A 23,570-nucleotide genomic window follows, 5' to 3' on the forward strand; every position below is an offset into this window, starting at 1 on the left:
TTGGTTGAATTTTATTAGAATTTAGCTTGAATAAACCACCTGCCCCAATCCCTTCTGGCGTGTGTTGTCTACTGCAGAGCACAGAAAGGTAAAAATAAATACTATGTTAAGATAGACATCTGTCTTAAGTTGCATTTAATAAGTAAATATATATGTTTCAACTTACATACAAATTGAACTTAAGGACAAACCTACAGTCCCTATCTTGTCCCGGGGACTGCCTGTAGTTTAGAACGGAATACTTAAAAATATTGTTGGCAATATACCTGCTGAAGTAGGGGTTCCTGCGGCATTCCCATCATCATGGGCTGAAACGGATCCATGTTTGGCACCTGTCCAGGTAACTGACCAGGATAAGCTGCAGGCTGCATGTTGTCTGCTTGGAATGTGCTGCATAGAATAAAAAATGATCAGCTATGAATACATTTTGGTCAAATTCATTTTTGTTTTAAATATTTTAATCGAAATCATTTAAGAGATTAGGGGAAAGAATAAAATGTGATTAAAAATCCATGCACTTTGTATGCACACCGTGCATACAAACTCCCATTTTATTTTCTTCAATGAGACAATAGTGTTTCTTATTAAAACTTGGGTAAGAAAATACACTGATTCCAAATAAGGTATTTAGGAGAAAAATCTGATTTGCCTAAGTACAGAACAAAAAATAAAACAATCAACTGTTTAAAGGGATATACTGTCAAGGGAAAAAAATTTTTTGTAAAAATGAATCAGTTAATAGTGCTGCTCCAGCAGAATTCTGCACTGAAATCAATTTCTCAAAAGAGCAAACAGGTTTTTTTATATTCAATTTTGAAATCTGACATGGGGCTAGACATATTGTCAATTTCCCAGCTGCCCCAAGTCAAAGCAGCCAAACATGTTAACGAATTCCATGAAGGAAAAGTGAACATCATGAAATTCTTTGCCGTTGAACATTTTCAACTTACCACCAGAATAGGGGACATAGCTAGGATATTGTTACAGTGCGAAGCCAAATGGATATATTGGCTGAACACTCGGGCCCCTCATGGTCTAAATGAAGGCTTCACTTTTAAGCCTTTCCTCTAGATGTTGGCACATTAGGTTAGTGTTTCTTGTCCGAGTAGGAACATGCGATGTGCTATAAAGGATCTTTCCATTTATTTATTCATTCAGGAAAGGATCTTTCCATTTATCTATTTATTTATTCATTCATCTTTTTTTCATTTATCATGTGTGTTGTTTAAACCACTCTCAGCATATGTATTTGCATCTTCACTAAAACCAAAATGTAGATTGCTATATGAATTAGACCCTACCCCTTTAATTCTTTGACTCCTCTCTTAAAGCATGTAAAATTGTATTGGACGTTACAGCCATAGACTATAACAACTGGTTGCACATGCGCAGTGTCGACGAGTCAGTAACGGGCAAATACACAAACCTAGCCGCATTTGTTTAATGTGGTTCATATTGTGGCACAGACAGTACGGCTGCGCATGCGCTATACATTCACTTGACATCATTTGCTGGGAACGGGCACGTACTCCGCCCCGTCTGGTCATAGTCCGGTGACGTCATCAGGCATACCCGGAAGTCGTGTCCCGCGAAAGGTCAAGAGATTTGTTTTGTTGTTGACACCAGCGTTCCACCACATGCAGTTTTTAATTGTTTGTATTTTAAAGGACACGTGTCCAGCACTGCAGCTTTTTGGCTAAGGCAGTGAATGTGTTTCTATGAGGGCTCTTATTTTAAGTATACTATATTAAAAGTTATGTCTTAATTTCGACACTTGGTGCATGTTTTACACTGAACTTGTTTGCTTTGAAGTGTGTGGTTGGGATTGAAAGTTACAAGTATCAGTTTCACTTCAATGTCTTTGTATCTTTAGTCTCTGCAATCCTCCCTGCTGTTCAGGGCGGTGCACATACTGTGCGAAATATGGACTTGACCAGCAGCAAATAGTGTGTGAACAAGAAGCAAGATGGTGGCACATCACTCCTTACGACCTGGGCCAATGCAGTTTTCAGAAAAAAAAACCAAAAAAAAAAAAAACCACACTTGTGTGGGGTCTATGCTTAGCAATTATAATCACCAAGTGATATCTATGAAATGGATACCTTAAAAATGATATAGCCTTTACTTTGTCCATTAACTTTTAAGTACATTTTTCTAAAACTGAGCCCCAACAAGAAAAATTGAAATGGAGAAAACATTAAAACTATACTATCATCTTTACTACAAAAATTACACTTCAAGCATCAAAATAATAACAGATTTGAAGCCAAAAACTACTCACAAAGGTTGATGTGGTGGCTGTGACTGCTGTGATGCTAACAAAGGAGGGCTTGGAGCCTCTTTCTTTGACTCCTCGGATGCATCAGGTTCATCATCATAATCAAATCTGTCAAGCAACTTAAGAAGGGTAAAGAAAATAAGTCTCCAAGCTTATAAAGAAACATTTGCCCTATTTGGTGCAGTTTTTCTTGTTACGATTTTCCTATGCAAAATAAAGTCTGTTATTGGAGATATTTATCTATATCTATATTTATCTATTTATCTCTTATAAATATACATTTTTAAATCCCCAGTAGCAGGCAGTTACTGATTATAGTTGGAATACTACTATGCATTTTGGGCTGTCTAAGGAGCCTATCAAGTAAACTTGACAAATGCCCATAAATATATTGCTCAAATACTTTCAATGCCCTTGAATATGGGAAAATGTTACACCACCGATTCAGAATGGTCATTTACCAAGTTGTTGTAGGTGCACTACATGATTTTATATGGTCATATAATAATCACCTTATCAAATGCAGTTTTTCTCTCTGGCTGATGTGTTGGGGCATTCAAATGAGATGTTATGGCCTGAACCTGAGCAAACACATTTTCATCAATCGCTGGAGACTGTGGTTTTGGAGGTTGTTGAAAAGTCTGAAGAATCTGCTGGAGCTGAAAACAAAACATTGATAACATTTTACTAAAAGAGATGTTCTGTGATTAGTATATTAATTGATAGGTATGCACACGTTAATATAAATGAAAAAATTCTTAGCTGCATGTTTCTTCAGTATTGACACTTACCTGTTGCCCTTGGGAGCTCTGAAACAACTGTGCTACGGCTGCAAATGCATCAGGAGTAGGTATCTGAGGAACAGGTGCAGCCAAAGGTGGTTCTTGAACTTCGCCAGACAGTTCGGACGGGATCATGACAGAGGGCGGTGAAGAGCCTTCAGTGATATCTGGATTTATTACAAGAAAAAAAAGTGTAAAACAGAATTGTGCATTAGACTGCAAAAGGGCAAAAAGCAGCTTTAAAGACACATTTTACAAACACACTGTCTGCTAAAAAGGAGATCTTAATCTAAAAGAAACAGGATAGAAAAGCTACACCTTATGTTCTAAGCTTCCTAACCAACAAAGCCCAAATTAAAGATAGGGGTCTGAATATGACACTCAGAAACTGCCCCTAACAATTCACAACATATGCTCTGGGCCTGTCATTGACCTGAAAGTGGCCAATCACAAACAAATCTAGTTCAAATCTTGACACATACATCTCACTTTTAGGACCACAAACTTTCAGAAAATCAGATATGCTGCACTACATGGCCTGTGCTATCTAGGATATGGCAGCAAAACGTCAGAACAGCCACAGATTATTTAAATGTTTTTAATGTGGTGCTAAAAATATTTCAGCAGAAGAGAATGGTCCAGTTTTAAGTGGAATTCCTAAGGAAATTCACATAATCAAAATAACGAAAAAATGATCCCTCTAATGCAATGATAGCTTTCCAAGAAAGTACAAGTAACCATGCTTTGGGACAGGAAGTGGGGCAACGTACCATAGCTAGTTATAATTAATACAGAACACAAATTGGGCTGACCTACATCATTTTAATATTAGAATAAATTTAATACAATTCTCTTTTATTAAGATTTTTTATTTTTAGGAATGAAGCTCTCCAATTTTAAAAATGTAAACTTATTTCTTTGTCAAGAGTCTTATTTAGCACAACAAGGCAATAGCTTAGAAGCAAGAAATTAGATTGAATTTTAAGATGGGAGCTCAGAAGAAGCAAACCAAGGCAAATAATTTATTGTTTTAAAATCAACAACTTGAAAACATTACAATGAACGTGAAATATAATTTAGAGAGTGGCTTGCTATTAGTGAATCGCGATTTCAGAAGAAATACATTGCCCATAAGTTTTATTCATTGCTGCTGCACATCAAAACACAGGTTATCTAAGCTCATGTTTCTCAGTGGGTCTGTTCTAGCAGAACAAATACTGAATGCACAAAAAATGGCAGACCACAACTACAACTATTGCAACTAAAACTGATCTCTGTTCCTGTTGTAAAAAAAAAAAAAAAAAGAACAAACGGGATGTTGAAATGTTACTTTTCAGTAGTGAATATTTTTAGTCAGATGTTAAAGGGTAGTTCACCTTTAAGTCAACATGTAGTATGCTATAGAATAACTTTAACAGACAACTTATTTTTGTTGTTTTTCAATTTTCTTTCCTCTTCTACCTCTATAGCTTTCAATTTCAAACAGCTGTCAAAAAAAAAAAAAAACAACACCCTTTGCTCTGTGAGGCTTCAATTTTAAAGTTACCTTGTGAGACAATTTGGGGCAACATCGGAAAACGAAGCGCTCCGAATGCCTGCCCCCAGGCGATTTTCATTTTAGTCGGTGGAAGGCAGATCGGGGAGATTAGTCGCCACGAAGAAGAGGAGATTTGTCGCCTGGCGACTAATCTCCCCGAATCTGCCTGTGTGGCCAGACCCAAAGGGTTGTTCTCCTTCAAACAACTAGTTGTTTTCAAATAGATCACCAGAAAAACACTTTTTCCAATTACTTTCTACGTAAATTGTCATTTTCATCGTCTAAAGCAGCTCGGGGGGGCGCTGACCCTGTAAACTGTTCTAAACAGATACATTTAGTTGATGCATATCTTATCTTTGTCCCTGCCGAGCAGAATCTCATTAAAGGCTGCTGTTAGAATTGATACAATAGTTGCCAATACTCCAGAGATGCTGCTGAGAAATGTACCAACTAAATGTTACAAAATTGTATCAGTTTAGAGTCTGCGCCTGAATTATTGAGCCACCAGACTGAAACACCAGAGACACGAACATTCAACTTTAAACTTATGGAAAAAAAAGTAAAAAACAAATAATGGGAAGTAATTGAAAGAAGTCTATTTCTGGGGAACAATCTGAAAACAACTAAACTGAAAAAAGTGTTTGGAAGGAACAACCCCTTTAATGGAAAACTATACCCCCCCCCCCAAACAATGTTGGTCTATAAAAAGATATTGCATAAAACAGCACATATGTAAAACCCTGCTTCATGAAAATAAACCATTTCATAATATATTTTTCTAGTTGTATGTGCCATTGGGTAAACCTAAATAGAAAATTGCCATTTTTTGCTCCCTGGGATCATATGATTCACTGTGCACACAAACATACCAAACAAACCATACTTGTTAGGTCACATGAGCCAATTAACAGAGCTGTGTCTTTTGCTTCAACACTTCTTCCTGTTAGTTAGAGTTGTAGTATTTCTGGTCAGGTGATCTGAGGCAGCACACAGACCATTATGAAATGCTGGTTCAAGGCAAGAGATGTCTTTTGGGGGTATAGTTTTCCTTTAACCAAACCCTTGCTAATAAAAACACCTACCCTACAAAGACCTCCCAACCTGCTACCCCCCCCAGTCTAGGTGGTACCTTTAGTAAATGCCCCTAACTCTTTACTTACCCCTCGATTTTTGGGATGGTGCGGGGGTGGGGCGAGTGCGGAGCCTAAATAACTTTTGGAATGGGGTGCTGGTTGAGCCAGCATGAAGAGAGAGAGGAGGAGGCGGAAGTGCTACAAGAGTTGGGATCTACTGCCTGAGCTCAATCAGTAGAAAAGTTTAAAAAATTTAAGACTGAATGCAAATAGTCTCAAAATATGATAGCATTTAAAGGTGAAATACCCCAAAAACATAACGTTCTGAGCTGTCACAAATATTCCATTGGACTGATGAACGAGGCATCTACATTGTTTTACCTTCTTCCATCATAGAGTTGTCAGTCATTACATCTGCCGCAACTGCACCCGCTGCCATATCCAGCAAGGGTTGGATCATCTCAATTCTAAAAACTCCATTCTTTTGCCACAGGTTCAATACTCTGACAATCTTACTCTACCAAAAAAAATAAAAAAAATTATTAACACATTTTAAAGTGGACCTGTCACCTACACATAAAAAGCTGCATAATGAAAGTCCTTTGCAAATTAAATATGAAACCCCCAAAAAAATTTTCATTAAAACATCCATACTTGTTATAAAGGTGTTTAAATATCTAAACTGTCAATCAAATATTACCTGCCCCGCCTCTATGCCCGTGGCATAGAGGAGGGGCAGACAATTACTTTCACTTTCCATTCAGCACTTCCTACATGTCACTGCTCTCCTCACATTCCCCCTTCCCTCCTCAGGCTCTATAATTGTGTAGGGCACTGCACATGGGCATTAGGTCCCCCATTCTGGTGCATACACAAGATTTTGGGGTGATACACAATTTCTCTTAATAACCGTGTCCACAAAATGGCTGCTGCCTGCTTGCTGTGATTGTATAATTCCAAGACAGAAGGAAACAAAATTTAAATAATAAATACAGTGTAAGTAAAGTTTATTTTGCTCAACTAACATGATAGAAAATAATTTGAAATTATTTCTTAGGGTGACAGGTCCCCTTTAAGGAAGAACCAAATTGCGGGTTTTAATGCAAATACTTTAATACAGCTTCAGAAAAAGTAGGTGAAAAAACAATTTACCACTCATCAAAAACTTTTTAAAATAAACATGTTTTAAAGTGGTTTAAATTACAAGAAAAGCAGATTTAGTTACATATTATATTGAAAGGCAAAGTATAACCTTGTGTTTGACATTAGCTCATTAAGGTGAGCTTATCTAATGAATTCTTGTTGTAAATACAATAACTATACACCTTTTTAAATAAGGCCTTTAAAAAAGCAGGCATATTTGCCCTTTAAGAATCACCTGAGCTTCAGTGTAGTTTTAAAAAGGCAGCATACACCTACATTGACAGAATAACAATGACATTCTGACAAAATCTGTCCCGTGTGAGCATGGACAGGTTAGCTAATCTTATATTTCTAAGAGCAAGTGTGCATGTTCAATAGTTTACTAAGGAATATCGGTGTTAAAGTAACGGTAACAACAAAAAAATGTAAGTGTTTTAAAGGAATGACAATAATATACTGTTGCCCTACACTGGTAACATTTGCTGTGCATGCTTTAGCAACAACTATAGTTTATATAAACAAGCTAATGTGTACTCAAGGGGGCAGCCATTCAAGCACAGGATACACAGTAGATAACATATGAGTTTGGAAGAATCTCATTGTATACTACAGAGCTTATCTGTTATCTACTGTGTATCCTGTGCTTGAATGGCTAACCCAATGGCTACACAGAAGCTTGTTTATATAAACTATGGTTGAGTTTCTGAAGCAAGCACACCAGTTATACCAAGGCAGTGCAAAACGACATTAGATTTGTATTACTTAAAAACACTTTTTGGTGTTATGGTCCCTTTAAAGGGGTTGTTCACCTTCAAACACCTAGTTGGTTTCAGACAGTTCACCAGACTTTTTCCAATTACTTTCCATTTTGAATGTGTGACGGTTTTTCTAATATTGAAGTGTAAGGTGTCATTTTTCGCCTTCTAAAGCAGCTTTGGGACGGGGGTCGCCGACCCAGTAAACTGTTCTAAGTTGATACATTTAGTTGAGCAGAATCCCTGAGTTTCATTACAGGCAGCTTTTAGAATTGACACAATAGTTGCTAATATTCCAGAGATGCTGCTGGGAAATCAACTAAATGTTGCAAAATTGTAGGGATGCATGGAATCCAGGATTCGGTTCGGGATTCGGCCTTTTTCAGCAGGATTCGGATTCGGCCGAATCCTTCTGCCCGGCCGAACCGAATCCTAATTTGCATATGCAAATTAGGGACAGGGAGGGAAATTGCGTGACTTTATGCAAGAAAACAAGGAAGTAAAAAATGTTTTCCCCTTCCCACCCCTAATTTGCATATGCAAATTAGGGTTTGGATTCGGTTCGGTATTCGGCCGAATCCTTCATGAAGGATTCGGGGGTTCGGCCGAATCCAAAAAAGTGGATTCGGTGCATCCCTACAAAATTGTATCAGTTCAGATTCTGCACCTGAATTACTGAGCTGCCAGATTCAAACACCAGAGACTGGAACATTAACTTTAGGAAAAACTGTAAAAAAATAAAAATAAAAAAAAGATAATGGAAAGTAAAGAAAAATGTCTATTTCTGAAGAACAATCTGAAAACAATTGAACTGAAAAAAGTGTTTGGAAGGTAAACAACCCCTTTAAGACTTTGACACTCATGCAGCTGTTTAGAAGTGAAAGAGCAGATGATTAAGCGGAACATAATTACATACAATACACAAAAGCCATGAATATCCTGTAAATTATATCCTTATAAACGGTGAGTAGTGATGTAATCAGTTATAAACGGTGAGTAGTGATGTCATTTCTGTCACATGACTCACTAAAATTTGTGTATTATAATAAATAAAGTACCCCCAGTTGTAAAATATGAGGATATTAGAAGTTACCTCGGAGTTCCATGACCTGTATAAAAACACTCGGCCTTCGGCCTCGTGTTTTTATATGGTCATGAAACTCCTCGGTAACTTATAATATCCTTATATTTTACAAGAGGGGCTACTTTATTCACTATATAAAATATAACATACCTTATCTTCTGAGGGACATGTATATAAACAGTGGAAAGTGGCTGTTAAATTCTTTGTGAATCTCGGACCGAAAACATCTTTGTCAATTCCAAACTGATGGCGAGACTGACGGACAATGGAATCAATGACATATAGCCCAGGAACCTTGAATTCAGGTCTACACTATTTAAAAAAAATAAATAAAAAAAAATACATTAGTCAAAATATCAAAGTCAAAGTTTGTCAGAAATCATTACTTTTGCTTTGATGTTTTTTCGGAATGTTGTCATTTGAAACTAGTAAAATATGGATATTTACCTTTTTGATGAACTTTTCCACAATCTGAACTACATGTTTATAGAGCTGAAAAAATAAGGTTAAAAATTGTGAATTGCTAAGCCAAATATTGCAAAGAACGGATTAAAAATTATTATTACAACAGGCAATTGACAAGACAATAGAGACAGAACTATTTGCATTGCATTTTGCTTTAACAGATACCTACAAATATACAATTTTAAAAATGATTTTCTAAACGTACCTTTATTGCTTTAATAGCAGATTTAGTAATTAGAATCATCTTTGCACGAGAGATCGGAGGTTTCATATCCATAAGCGAGAACAGCTGGAAACAAAAGTATTTTTTAGTTAGTGAAAATGAAGAACGTAGAAACAAGAAAAGTAAAAATGTCATCAAATGACTTTCAAAATGGCAGCTTAAAGGGATCCTGTCATAGGAAAACATGTTTTTTTTCAAAACGCATCAGTTAACAGTGCTACCCCAGCAGAATTCTGCACTGAAATCCATTTCTCAAAAAGAGCAAACAGATTTTTTTATATCCAATTTTGAAATCTGACATGGAGCTAGACATTTTGTCAATTTTCCAGCTGCCCCTGGTCATGTGACTTGTGCCTGCACTTTAGGAGAGAAATGCTTTCTGGCAGGCTGCTGTTTTTCATTCTCAATGTAACTGAATGTGTCTCAGTGAGACATGGGTTTTTACTATTGAGTGTTGTTCTTAGATCTACCAGGCAGCTGTTATCTTGTGTTAGGGAGCTGTTATCTGGTTACCTTCCCATTGTTCTTTTGTTTGGCTGCTGGGGGGAAAAAGGGAGGGGGGTGATATCACTCCAACTTGCAGTACAGCAGTAAAGAGTGATTGAAGTTTATCAGAGCACAAGTCACATGACTTGGGGCAGCTGGGAAATTGTCAAAATGTCTAGCCCCATGTCAGATTTCAAAATTGAATATAAAAAAATCTGTTTGCTCTTTTGAGAAATGGATTTCAGTGCAGAATTCTGCTGGAGCAGCACTATTAACGGATTAATTTTGAAATTTTTTTTTCCCATGACAGTATCCCTTTAAAGAGGCCATATGCAAAGCAGAAAAGGCAAATGCTGACAAAACAAGCAGATATTTTGGCCAAGTCACCAACCAAGATGATCTTTGCCTAAATGGATGACCCATTTGTTCGGCCTAATAGATCAGATCCCATTGTCAAATCATATCCCTTCTATCCCTGGATCCACCAAGTGCAGCCTGAAATAAATATTTGATAGACTGCATTATTTGGACCAATGGGCCAATGTGCCTTTTAGAAAACTAGAGGATACCAAACATATGTACTGTATAAGCAATGTTTTAGAATGGCTAGCAGTGATGTAAGAAAATGGATGTGAATGGAGATGAATAATGAACGCTTTATTAGGCTTTTCATTTTACTCACAAGGTTTCCCTTTGAAAAGTATTTTCAAGATTTTGCTTGGTAAAGCAAAGGAAAGATTTTAATATGAATCACTGTGGAATTTGAGTCCATAAATGATCTATGAATGCAGAAAAAGGGTATATTACCTTTTTCTTTAAAGAATGTTTTTATTTACATTTTTCATAACAATATAAAATAAGGCATTTGGAGGTACATAAATTAAATTATGTTGTCATTAGTCTTGACGATTAATAATGAAAACAACCATCCAGGTTAAGAAAAACTTTTCTGTGTGTTTTTTCTTTGTTTGCAGTAGATTCCAGCCAATCCATGTGAAAAATATCATGTAGTTTCTGTTTAACTAGTGAAAGTGGAGGTGGAGATGAAGAAAGCCAGTGATGGGAGGATGGATTTCCTAGCTGCCACAGTTAATCTTTCAGCCAGGTATCTCTCGGAATGTGTGGGTTTAAAGAGATCCGCTCGTTTGGCGATGTCGCCAAACGAGCGGATCTCTACCCGATATGCCCACCTTGAGGTGGGCAATATCGGGCTGATCCGATCGTGGGCCCTAGGGCCCCAACTATCGGATCCTAATGAATAATACTGAAAGTCAATTTGTTGTATTAATAGGCACATCTCTAAATTCTGCCTATATATTTCACATTTCATGTTTACATATTTATTGTGTATTTTGAAGTGCCTTTTTGTGATATGTACTAGCTGGAGCCACGTTGTCTCGCCTCACTGTATATTCGTATACTGCCGAGATGACAAAGTTTACTTTGACTTTTGACTTGACTTTGACTAAATATCACCCATACTGAAGAATCTGCTGCAAAAAAACAATGAAATACCAACATGCAGGTGTTATAGCTTCTACATTACCAGGTTTTATTTCCTCCAAAGGTACAAAGTGTAGGTATGGCTGTGGTGCATTGCCAGCACCTAAAAATCATTAATTAGGATGCCCATAAACATCAGTATTTACACAGCTGGAGAACACAAATGAGTAATAAGTATATGCTTTAACATACAGGACATGGACACAATTACCCCCTTTAATAAACCGGTTTACCTTTTTTGTAAATGTTATTTTTTGCCACATAGGAGATTTAGGTTTTACATACAGGTAATGATAGATGGGCACATTTGAGGTTGATTACTTGGGCATGCAAATCTACTAAGGCAGTGATTCCCAACCAGTGGCTTGTGAGGAACATGGTGCTCCCAGTGGCCTCAAGGCAGGTCCTTGTATCAGACAGCACCATTCACAGGTTTCTTTTCTTTTCATTAAAATGCCTTTATCGAGACATGGGCTCTGACACAAATAATCAGCAACATTTCAGACCGCCATCAGTCTTTTATCAAGCTTGATAAAAGACAGATGGCGGTATGAAATGCTGCAGATTATTTGGGTCAGAGCCCATGTCTCAATAAAGGCATTTTAAAGAAAAGAAACCCATGAATTGTGCCGTCTATGATAAAAAAAAAAAAAAGGTATTGTATTTGATGGCATGTTTTCTGTTACACATAAAAATTACAGGGGTTTGCTTAGGGGCCTGTAATACAAGTCTAGTACGGCTATGCATGTGGGTATTTTGTTTAATCAAGTATGCACATGTTGAAATAAGCTGGTCCGTTCATAGGACTTCTGTTCTCCAAGACATATTTGCTGCAAATATATACAGATTTTTCCCAGGGCAGCTAAAGACCCATGAGGCCTGCCAGCCTTTGATACATGTGCCCAACAGCAGGATCCTCATTATATACCTGTATGTACTATATACTTCAAAGATGATCACAAGTTAAAAAGCTTAGAACAAATGGTGTTGTAAGCAATAGGTTGCTAATCATTGGGATAAACTGCCCTCCTAAGGGCTATGGCACAAATAGCCAAATTTAAGTAACCAGGGACAACATTTTTTTTTTGCACTGTGACCCTGGGTTGCACACTAAGTTATATTCAGCTGCACCTTACACTCAATACAGTAGTGATTCACTCATAGTAAGTTAGGTTGAAAAAAAGACACACGTCCATCAAGTTCAACCCTTTAACTCTTTATATAACCTGCCTAACTTTTGGTTGATCCAGAGGAAGGCAAAAAAAAAAAAATTTTTAAAGCCTCTCCAATTTGCCTCAGAGGGCGAAAATTCCTTCCTGACTCCAAAGAGGACATTGGACCAGTCCCTGGATCCCCTGTATTCCCTCACTTGCTAAAAAGCTATCCAGACCCTCCTTAAAGGGGGTGTTCACCTTTGAGAACATTAAAGGAATAGTTCAGTGTGAAAATAAAAACTGGGTAAATAGACAGACTGTGCAAAATAAAAAATGTTTCTAATATAGTTAGCCAAAAATGTAATGTATAAAGGCTGGAGTGACTGGATGTCTAACATATCAGTCTGAACACTACTTCCTGCTTTTCAGCTCTATAACTCTGAGTTAGTCAGCGACTTGAAGGGGGGCCACATGGTACATTTCTGTTCAGTGAGTTTGTAATCGATCCTCAGCATTCAGCTCAGATTCAAATGCAACAGATATGACCCATTTGGCCCCCCCTCAAGTCTCTGATTGGTTACTGCCTGGTAACCAGGGTAACCAGTCAGTGTAAACCAAGAGAGCTGAGAAGCAGGAAGTAGAGTTCTGACTGACATGTTATACATCCAGTCACTCCAGCCTTTATACATTACATTTTTGGCTAAGTAACTATATTAGAAACATGTTTTATTTTGCACAGCCTATTTACCCAGTTTTTATTTTTACGCTGAACAATTCCTTTAAGTATGATGTAGAGAGTGATATTCTGAGACAATTTGCAATTGGTTTTAATTTTTTTTATTATTGAAGGTTTCTGAGGCTTTTTATTCAGCAGCTCTTCAATTTGCATCTTAAGCAATCTGGTAACTAGGGTCCAGATTACCCTAGCAACCATGCATTTATTTGCATACAAGACTGGGATATGAATAGGAGAGGCCTGACTAGAAGGATCAGTAATAAAAAGTAACAATTTGTAGCCATATAGAGCATTTGTTTTTTTAGAAGAGAGTCAGTGACGCCCAGTTGAAAGCTGCAAAGAGTCAAAAGAAAAGGCAAATAACTATAAAATAAATAATGAAAACCAATTGAAATGTTGCTTAGAATTGGCCATTCTATAACATAATAAAAGTTAACACAAAGGTGAAATAACCCCTTTTAAACTATCTAATGCATCAGCCAAAGGACTAGGGTGCTGGGTAGTATTGGGAGTGCCAGGGTCAGGGGCTACAATGTGCAGGGCAACAATTAATGGGAACTGAAGAGGAAATGCACCTTTCTGAGCCATAATCTCAAATGCTGGGCAATCCATGACACTTTTTATTTCAGCATTTCTGAAGATAACACCATTTTGTTAATCTCCATTTTACAGTCTGCACCTTAAGATAAAATTAAAATTCTAATTTGCTCATAGCGGTTTGGTCATCAGGGCAAGCTGTGTACATAAGTAGTTGTCTCTGAACAATGAATAAGGTAATGTATAATCTACTAACTACCTGGAATACTGTGGATGCATTAGCTAAAACCCCTTGTTAGCTATGCAGTCATTGTCTATGCAAGTGGGTTTTGTTTCACTTATCATATTACATAGTGTTTATATAGTGCAAATATTTCTTATTAGATATAGGGTGAAATACCAAGATATTTCAACTTGACTGTGTCCAACAGGTTAGCTACTACAAGGTACAGGATCCATTATCCATAAAGATCTGAATTACAGAAAGGCTGTCTCCCATAGACTACATTATAATCAAATAAATCAATTTTTTTTTTTAAATGATTTTCTTTTTCTCTGTAATAATAAAACAGTACCTTGTACCTGATCCCAACTAAAGCTGGCCGTAGATGTAAAGATTTTTAAAACATCTTTTTATTATCGTGATACCAAGATTATCTTGAATTGTTTAAATGTACGACTTGTCAATCAACTAAAAAGACCATTTCAAGCGATAATGTCTAGTTGAAGCCAGGAAAACAGAGGGTAGCTGCCTGCTCGGCCCTGCAAATATAGATAGATTTCACTGTGACCGATGAACGTTTTTTAAGCTGGCCGATCAATTTTCTGACAGATGTCGGACGAAAAATCGTAAGATGTACGATCGTTCGATTCCTACTAATTTCACGGATTAGTTGGCTTGCACTAAAATATTTGCGTCGATGGGGACGTTAAGATATAATGAATTCTTATTGGAAGTAAAAACAGCCTATTAGCTTTATTTAATGTTTACATGATTTTCTAGTAGATTGTGGTATGAAGATCCAATTTACGGAAAGATCAGTTATCCGGAAAACCCCAGGTCATAAGCATTCTGGATAGCAGGCCCCAATACCTGTACAAGCAAAGTGTTAAATGACTGTGGGGAGGTACAATCTATTTACAGGTTTAGTCTGAAAGAATATTAAAAAATAAAATCTGCCTTCCAGCCACTTTGAGATGTGTAAAAAGGATAATGGTGCCACTCCCTTGATGCTCAGTCACATCTCTACAATAATAGAAACTTAACACCGTTGTGACGTGGGTGCTAAACCCATTCAGTCATTACCATCTCAACATTTTGACGGCCCACAAACTGCCTTTGGAAGTATAAACCACATCAAAAAGGTGTACAGTTTTACTTGCTTTATTGAAAAAACATTCTGCATATTGATCCTTCTACCCATAACACTTTGGTTCATTGCCAACATCTGGAGGAACAGCAGGCTGTTGAAAACAGAAAAATAGCATATAGCCATCTATATATAAGGCAAGTCATGTTGTATACATTTGTTTGACCAACTGAATACTATGGAGTATTGGTGAGACAAAGGCCACCTTTAATAAGAATACTGGCTCAATGTGAGAAAGCAAACATGGCAGAGTACTAAGTGACAAGAGACCAAGCTGTGGTGTTTTATGGTTCCAGTTGTAAACAACAAATCAAAATGCCAGCACAATCTGCATAGCAGCAACTAGATAAGCAGGATGCAAGAAAACCAGGAATCGTTGCTTTAAAAAAAAAAAAATCTTATAAAACAAAGTTCAAGGAAAATTTAATATAAGCTTCAGTATGCTGAAATAAAAAAAAAAACTTTGTAAAGAATCAAATATTCTGCATGGTTTCTGAAATAATCAAGTTTGGGTTCACTATTCCTCTCTCAGCATCTATTTCTCCTCATTCTCTCTTCATGCAGCAGTTGGGTGTCAGATATTCATTGACAGTTAAGCTGGCCATAGGTGTTGAGATTTTTAAAAGTTCTGATAGTCATTGTGAGACCACGATTATCTCGGAGCGATCATACGAATTGTCCATCAACTAAAAAGACCAATTTGCCAGGAAAACAAAAGGGGAGCTGCCTGCTTGGCCCTGCAAACATAGATAGATTGCACTGGGACCGTTAAAGATTTTTTTAACCTGGCCGATCAATTTCCTGACAGATGTCGGCCGAAAAGTAAGATGTTCGAATAATTTTGAAGGATTGGTCGGACTTCGGTAAAATCTTTGCATCTATGGGGAGCTTAAGATCCAATATATCTTATAGGGGGCTTCCTTTCCTAGCAGATGAATTAAGCTGGCCATAGACGCAAAGATCTGATCGTACGAATCGAGGATTCGTACGATTTTCGAACCGTGTGTGGAGAGTCCCGACATTTTTCGTCCGGCGGAGATCGGTCGTTTGGTCGATCGGACAGGTTAGAAAATTTATGTCGGCTAATAATATCTCTGCGTGTATTGCCGATCGTACGATTTTCAGTGGGAGACTGTCACTAGCTTTGGTTGGACATAGATATCGTACGATTGCGGTCAGGGGCAGAAAATTGCTGATCTGTTCTTTAACTAATCTGACTGGTAAGACTTTGATCTGAATGGTTAGTGGCGGGTCGGGAGATGGGAAAGTCCGATCGTACGATGATTCGTACGATCGGATCTTTGCATCTATGGCCAGCTTTAGAGCTCATTCAAGCAACGGATTCCATTACAAACAAAATAACTGCCTTTTGCATAAATTCTGCATGTAGAGAGACAGGATTCCATCATCTGTAATTTGGTGCGATGGAAGTTGTTTTGAAACAGCAACAAAAAAGAACTAAGACTAAAGAAACAGGGTAGCAGGACTGCAACTGCAAGAAGCAATTCGCAGCATACCAGTAACAACCTCCAACTGGTTAACTTTAATTCAGTTCAGCAACAGCTTGATGACAGCAGTTTGAGCAATGGCAGCATGTACAGAGAAAAAATACCAGGCAACATCATTTTTTTGTTATACCAAAGTCCCTTAATCCCACCTAATAAAATCACATAAAATTCATCCAAATCCTACTTGACACAATCTATTCCAAGAAATTTTCCAACATGTTCATTGGTTTATATTTTTTGATAAACATAAAACATACACCTGCAAGTAGCATGTGTCTCGCTGTTTAAATTCTCTGCACGGCTGGCTCTAGCTCTTGAAACAGTAATCAGAATTTAGGTGGTTAACAAGACAGGAGAAAGATCTTTTCCAACAGTTTCAGAAGTCAGAACCAGAGAAAAGAAATGGATAAACACTGCATTTAAAGGGGTAGTTCCCCCTTAAAGAAGATCTGTCACCCAAAAAGTCCTTTTCAAATTAAACATGAAATCCAAATTCTTTTTATTAAAGCATTCATAGCTGTTGTTTAAAAATATCAACTGTCAATCAAATATTGTCTGCTCCTCCTCTATGCCTTAGGCATAAAGGCAGGGAAGGCAGTTACTTTCACTTTCCATTTAGCACTAGATGTCATTGCTCTCCCCACATTCCCCCATTCTCTTTACCGTATAATTGTGTAGCCAGGACATGGGGATGGACATCAGGTCCCCCATTCTGGAGCACAAGCAAGTTTTTGAGATGATACAAGGCTTGCCTTAATAACAGTGTCTACAAAATGGCTCCTGCCTGTTATAATTATGAGTTCCCAAACTGATGGAAACAAGATTCAAATAACTTATATAGTGCAAGTAAAGTTAATTTAGCTTGATTAACTTGATAAAATAAGATTTGGAATATTTTTTTGGGGTGACAGGTCTCCTTTGAGTTAACTTTTACTATGTTACAGAGGGGCCAATTCTAAGCAACTTTTCAATAGGACTTTACTATTTGTATTGCCTTTTTTTTCGGATTCTTTTCAGCTTTCAGATGGGGATCACTAACCCCATCTAAAAACAAATGCTTTGCAATGCTATAAATGTATTGTAATTAATTAATCTTTCTATTCAGGCACGCTACTATTTATCTAAAAAAAAAAAAAAAAATGCTCTCAGGATACAAATATATTGTAATTGCTACTTTTTAAAGGAGACATTTTGTGTAAAAATTAAGAATGTCCCAGTGCATTCTACTCATTTAGTTATAGAAGAATTGTGCATACAAAAAGTAGTGTTTCAGGCTGATTTATTGAATATTTCTGCAAAAATCCGAATAATCCCTCCCTTCTCTTCCTGCTCCCTGAATTCCCAGGCTGGGCAGGGGAGCCGGTGGCTCTTAGTTCACAGCACTGTAGGATAAGAACTAGGGATGCACCGAATCCACTATTTTGGATTTGGCCGAATCCATCTTGGAAGATTCAGCCGAATACCGAACTGAATCCTAATTTGAATATGCAAATTAGGGACGGGAAAGGAAAAAGTGAAAAAATTGGTTTGCTTCCTTGTTTTGTAACAAAAAAAAAAATCACATGAAATCCCGCCCTCCCCACAATTTCCATATGCAAATTAAGATTCGGTTCAGCCAGGCACAAGGATTCGGCCGAATCCTGCTCAAAAAAGCCGAATCCCAAAACATTCGGTGCATCCCTAATAAGAACCAATCAGCAGCTAGCAGGACCTGATAGGGAACTGAAGCCTGTCGGTGCTTGTGTGAGTGCAGGGTTGTGATTGGCTGCCCCCTCCTACTGTGCTTCTGACAGAGACCGTTAGGACACGCCCACCCTCATTTGAAACACAGTCAGGGACCATCGAAGCTCCAATAAAGGGGCAATTTTTAAAGATAATTTTTAGGACCATGTAAAAGCAACACCATATTACATATATTGCCTGCTTATTTTTCATTTATCTTATGTCTCCTTTAATCATGTTTCTATACAGGCCTCTCCTGGTACAATCGCTTACTCAAATCAATGGGTTTCGTTAGGGTAATTTGGACCCTATCGACCAGATTAGTGAAATTGCAAACGGGAGAGCTTCTAAATAAACGTGTAAATAATTAAACAAATAAAAACCCAATTGTAAATGGTCTCAGATTATCACTCTACATACTAAAAGTTAACCCAAAGGCGAACAATCCTTTTTATAGCAGGGACATTAGCAAAGGCAATGGAGAATGTTGCAGAACACATACATATTGTTCCCAATTACAGATCTTTCATCACGTTAAACTTTTGCTTTTGGCGAAAAAGCCATTGGGCTAAATCTTTTGGTGCCTCCCTATGTTACTGTTTAGGTACTTTCACTTTTATCTACAGTCTCCTCCCCAAATGAAGGGCCCAAAGCAAATGCCATTCTTCCCTAGACTAAAACGGCCCTGGAGGCCACCCAAGTGCCAGAGCCGCCGGTAAGTGACAATTGTGCGGTACAGAAGGCCCTAATGTCGCAAATCCCTATAGGCCTCACATGCCCGCGCGGGGCACCTTGGGATATATCCCTATACACAATACGATCAGGCCTCACGATTGCCCCACCCCCGTGGCACCTCACCTCCTGGTTAAAGGCGTTGACGGCGTCCATGGCTCGGTGCTGAGTAGGTAGGCGCAGAGGGCGGGGAGAAAACTGCGTGTCTCTGAGACGAGGGTTGGCTATTACTCCGTGACGAACCTAACTCCACTTCCGCGCTCTTTTCTGCTTCAACATGTCCCGCTGGAACGACCACCGATCTCCCCGCTACCGTGGCGAAGCAGCACCTCCGCCTTAATCGGTACAAAGCGGGGAAATAGACGGGTCTCTAAAAAGCGCTTTCTCGCCGGAACAAGATGGCGGAAGCCGCGCGAGGGACGCTGGGAATGGTACCACCACCGCCTCCTCTAAATTGCAACGCCTTCCAGTGTCTTTAGGCACTTCCCATTCGACTGACACTGGGCATGCGCACTGCTAAACCTGGACGTGCTGGCGGGAACTAGGTCTTTGCCCTGATTGGTCCGATTAGACTGAAGTGAGGCGGTAGTCCACGCTGTGGTGTCTTAGTTTATAAAGACGCGGGTTACTTTGTTTTCCCCTACTTCCAAAGCTGCCATTGGTCTATCACGGGCCTGTTTGTTTTCTTTGTAGTTACGCCACTGGGATAAGTGCATACGTGTGCACACCCAGTACTCTTGTACGCACGGCCGCCTTAGAAATCACGGGTCTGCACAACAACATTTTTGGGTCCCGCCCATCCCAAGCCCCACCCCAGATCCCGCCCACTTCACATCATAGTTAAAAGACCAGTCAGACTTCAGCGTTAAAAAAAGGCTTTCCCCCCCCACACATGCAAGTTATAAAAAGCTATTGGGGACCAGGACCGCCCTATAAGTTAAAAAAAAAAAAATTGGAGCCCCAAAGAACATTTTTTAAAAAACCATTGGCGCCAGGTAGGTTTGCCACCTGACCTGTATTTTAATAGGGAAAAAAGAGAAATATATGGGAAGGCCGGTATTGTTTTCCAGAAAAGGTGGCAACCCTAGTGTCAGGGCCCCCCTTAAAAGTTAAAAAAAATTGGGGCCCCAAAGAATATTTTTTAAAAAAAAAAACATTGGTGGCAGGGGCCTATACAATATTAAATAATAATATAATAATACATTTCGTTACGTTTCGGACTTTTCCTCGCTTCAGGACTTAAATTTCGGCTGTTTCCGTGACTTTGGGTCATTTTGGCGCTTCAAGACTTCAATTTCGGCTGTTTCCATAACTTTTGGTCTTTTCGGCGCTTCAGGACTTCAATTTCGGCTGTTTCCGTGACTTTGGGTGATTTTGGCGCTTCAAGACTTCAACTTCGGCTGTTTTCGTGGCTTCGGTCTTTTCACTGTTTCGGGACTTCAGAACTTTTGGCACTTAGGCATTTCGGCTGTTGGGACTTCGGAAGGAGGCGGCACAGCTTCGGCGAAAAGTTCAGCATGCCGGGCCTCTCTTCAGGCCCAGGCCCGGTACACTTGTACCCCCTGTGCCACCCTGATGGCCGCCCTGCTTGTACGTGCATGCTCTGCTGCAAGCCACGCCCCTTTTGCAATCCATTATAAAACCCTCCAGTCTCCTTGGTAGGGTTGCCAGGTCTAATTTTCAAAACCAGCCCAAAACTAGCCAAGAGGCACTTCAAAAGTAGCCCAAAATAGCACAATATGTGCAGTGAAAACAAAGTCTAAAAAATAAATATATGTGAAAATACACCTTTTGCAAATTTTCCCATGAAGCAAAATGTAACAGACTCCCCAGTCATCAATGGGGTAACTACCCAGGAGGTATAGGGGCCCCATTAGGCCCTAATACATATACGATTTCAATAAATATTGGTAAAACAGTTCAAACCATAGACATGTTGGTGGCACACAGATTTTCATACCTCCCAACATTTTGGAAACAGAAAGAGGGACAAAAAGATTTGTCGCACGTAACGTGGCAACATTTTTTTGACCATGCCCATTTTTGGCCACACCCCTTATTACCATGTCCATTTTACAAAATTTGGCAGGTTATGAAAGTTTGCACATATTTCTGTGGTTTTTATGTGTTATTACAGTTTTGCTAATGAAGGGGAATTACCCTTTAAGTTGTGTAAGTTCTTATCTTATCTAAAACCGTTACAAAAGTATGTTAAGTATGTATTGTGGCCTCTCTGCTAAGAGCCAATTAAGTTAGAAACTTTGTATCTTTTTCTGGTACTTCAGTGCAGCAGATCAAAGTGAAACTCGGGACATATCAGTACATATCCGGGACTGCAGGTCGAGCTGTCAAAAGCGGGACTGTCCCGCTCAAAACGGGGCGGTTGGGAGGTATGGATTTTTGCCCTAAAATTTAGTAAATGCGAGAATGGGATGCGAGACTGGGGTACAGAGCCCAAAATCTGGTAACTCCAGAATTCTACACAAATCAGTCCCATTGCATGCTGGGTATTGTATGATTACATTAACCATGGCAGTCTGTAAATTGTTAAACAAAAACGACATTACCCAACATGCACTCGGAGATGTAGCTTTGACTGGTTTCAAAATTACAAATCAGCCAAAGGACCAAAAAATAGTCCAGATCTGTACCTTGGCTAGTTTGTACTTTCAGAACCTGCCTGGGCTTTAAATTAGTAGCCCAATTTGGCGGAAAAACCACCAACCTGGCAACTCTGCTCCCTGGGCCCCACACAGGATTCGCATCCCCCCATGTTTTGCATAGGGAAATGATTCATAACTGAATTTAATAACACTGTCAGCCAGTCAGTCTGTGCATTTCTGTGTTCCTTTAGGTAGTCTGTTTCACAATTTTTTCCATAACACAAAATGGGACAGATTCACCAGTCACCAGGGGCGTAACTACAGAGGGGGGCCCAGGAGGTGTAGGGGCCCCATAAGGCCCTAATACATACACAAAGTCAATAAATACTGGAAAAACAGGGCAACCTCTAGATATTTTAGTGGCCAGCAGATTTCTGCCCCAAAATTGTTTGAAATTGAGGAAAGTCACTGGAAAATGTGAGAATGCTTAAGAGTGACAGTAGACTGGGGTACAGAGCCCAAAATCTGGTAACTTCCGACTTCTACACAAGTCTTTCCCATTGCATGTTGGGTATTGTAGTCTTACATTAAACTTACCCAACATGCACTGGAAGATGCAGACTTGGCACATTAGGGCAAGAAAAAACTTTGGCTGGTTTCCAAAGTACAAACCAGCCAAAGGCCCAAAAAGTAGCCCAAATCCATACCTTGGCTAGTTTGTACTTTCAAAACCCACCTGAGCTTTAAATTAGTAGCCCAATTTGGCTGAAAAACCACCAACCTGGCAACCCTGGCCAGCTAGTCCTGCTATTTAAGGGAACAGTTTCCCATACCTCCTGCAGATATTTTGACCACGCCCATTTTGCTGATGAAGGTGAATTGCCCTTTAAGCTGCAAGTCACAGTTTCCCCAAGAGACCTGCTTTTCTTAAATTGTTTCAAATGTATCTAAGTGCACCTGCCACGTCTTCTAGGCTCTCTGCCAAAAGCCAATTATGTTAGAAACTTTGTATCTTTTTCTGGCTGTTCAGTGCAGGAGATGAAAGACAAAGTCAGGACATTTCAGTAACAATCCAGGACTGCGTACTGAGCTGTCAAAATCGTGAGTGTCCCGTGAAAAACGGGACAGTTGTGAGGTATGTTATACTATAATACAGGAGCTAGGGCTACTCTGCTGGCATTACTTCATTTTGGTATATTTGGCATACGTGTCTTATGCCTCCCTAGCTAGGCGATACTTAGCAGGACCTCAATTTTCTTCTTGTTGATGGACTGATAATCAGGGAGGGACCAAAAGGCGCATTTTCATTGATAGGACACCTGTTGTAATGATTTATTAATGGACTATATTGGACGAAGTGTGGACTATTTTTGGATGTTACATACACCTGACACTATCATTTTAAAATGAGGGAAGGTTTGTGTTCTGCATGAAAGTATAAAGGGGAGGTTAAACTGTAAAGGGATTCTGTCTTTTCTTATTCAAAACACATTAGTTAATGGTTCTGCTGCAGCAGAATTTTGCACCAAAATACGTTTTTTTTTTTTTTAAAGAGAAGTTTTTTTATATTTAATTTTGAAATTTGGCGTGGGGCTTGACATGATATCAGTTTCCCAAGTGTCCCCAGTCATGTGACTTGTGCTCTGATAAACTTCAGTCACTCTTTACTGTTACACTGCAAACTGGAGTGATATCACCCCCTTCCCTTTACCCCCAGAGCAGCCCATCATCAAAATAATGGGAAGGTAACCAAATAACAGCTACATGACAAGTCTGCTGAACTAATAGTGCTTCCATGGGCTAATAGCACTGCTGGTACTGTCCAGAATTTTGTGAGTGGATGAACAGGCAGCAGGGCCACCATCAGGGGGGCACAGGG

General features: G+C 38.9%; 1 protein-coding gene across 3 annotated transcripts in view; it reads right to left on the reverse strand.

The window, feature by feature from the left end:
* scaf4.S (SR-related CTD associated factor 4 S homeolog) overlaps positions 1-19,855 on the reverse strand; it is a 59,495-nt gene extending 39,640 nt beyond the window's left edge. For 2 of the 3 annotated variants that reach the window (XM_018248871.2, XM_018248869.2), the window contains exons 1-9: positions 19,215-19,855; positions 9,323-9,406; positions 9,100-9,144; positions 8,803-8,964; positions 6,052-6,187; positions 3,070-3,227; positions 2,791-2,937; positions 2,282-2,397; positions 267-390 (exon numbers count right to left, since the gene is read on the reverse strand). In XM_018248871.2, coding sequence (XP_018104360.1) covers positions 267-390; positions 2,282-2,397; positions 2,791-2,937; positions 3,070-3,227; positions 6,052-6,187; positions 8,803-8,964; positions 9,100-9,144; positions 9,323-9,406; positions 19,215-19,244 — 1,002 coding nt within the window. In that variant the 5' untranslated portion in view covers positions 19,245-19,855. The remainder of the gene's footprint in view (positions 1-266; positions 391-2,281; positions 2,398-2,790; positions 2,938-3,069; positions 3,228-6,051; positions 6,188-8,802; positions 8,965-9,099; positions 9,145-9,322; positions 9,407-19,214) is intronic. The other variant, XM_018248870.2, reaches the window with a different exon arrangement.
* Between the last annotated feature and the right edge of the window lie 3,715 nt (positions 19,856-23,570).

This window comes from Xenopus laevis, chromosome 2S, assembly GCF_017654675.1.
Source record: "Xenopus laevis strain J_2021 chromosome 2S, Xenopus_laevis_v10.1, whole genome shotgun sequence".
Classification (NCBI taxonomy): Eukaryota; Metazoa; Chordata; class Amphibia; order Anura; family Pipidae; genus Xenopus; species Xenopus laevis.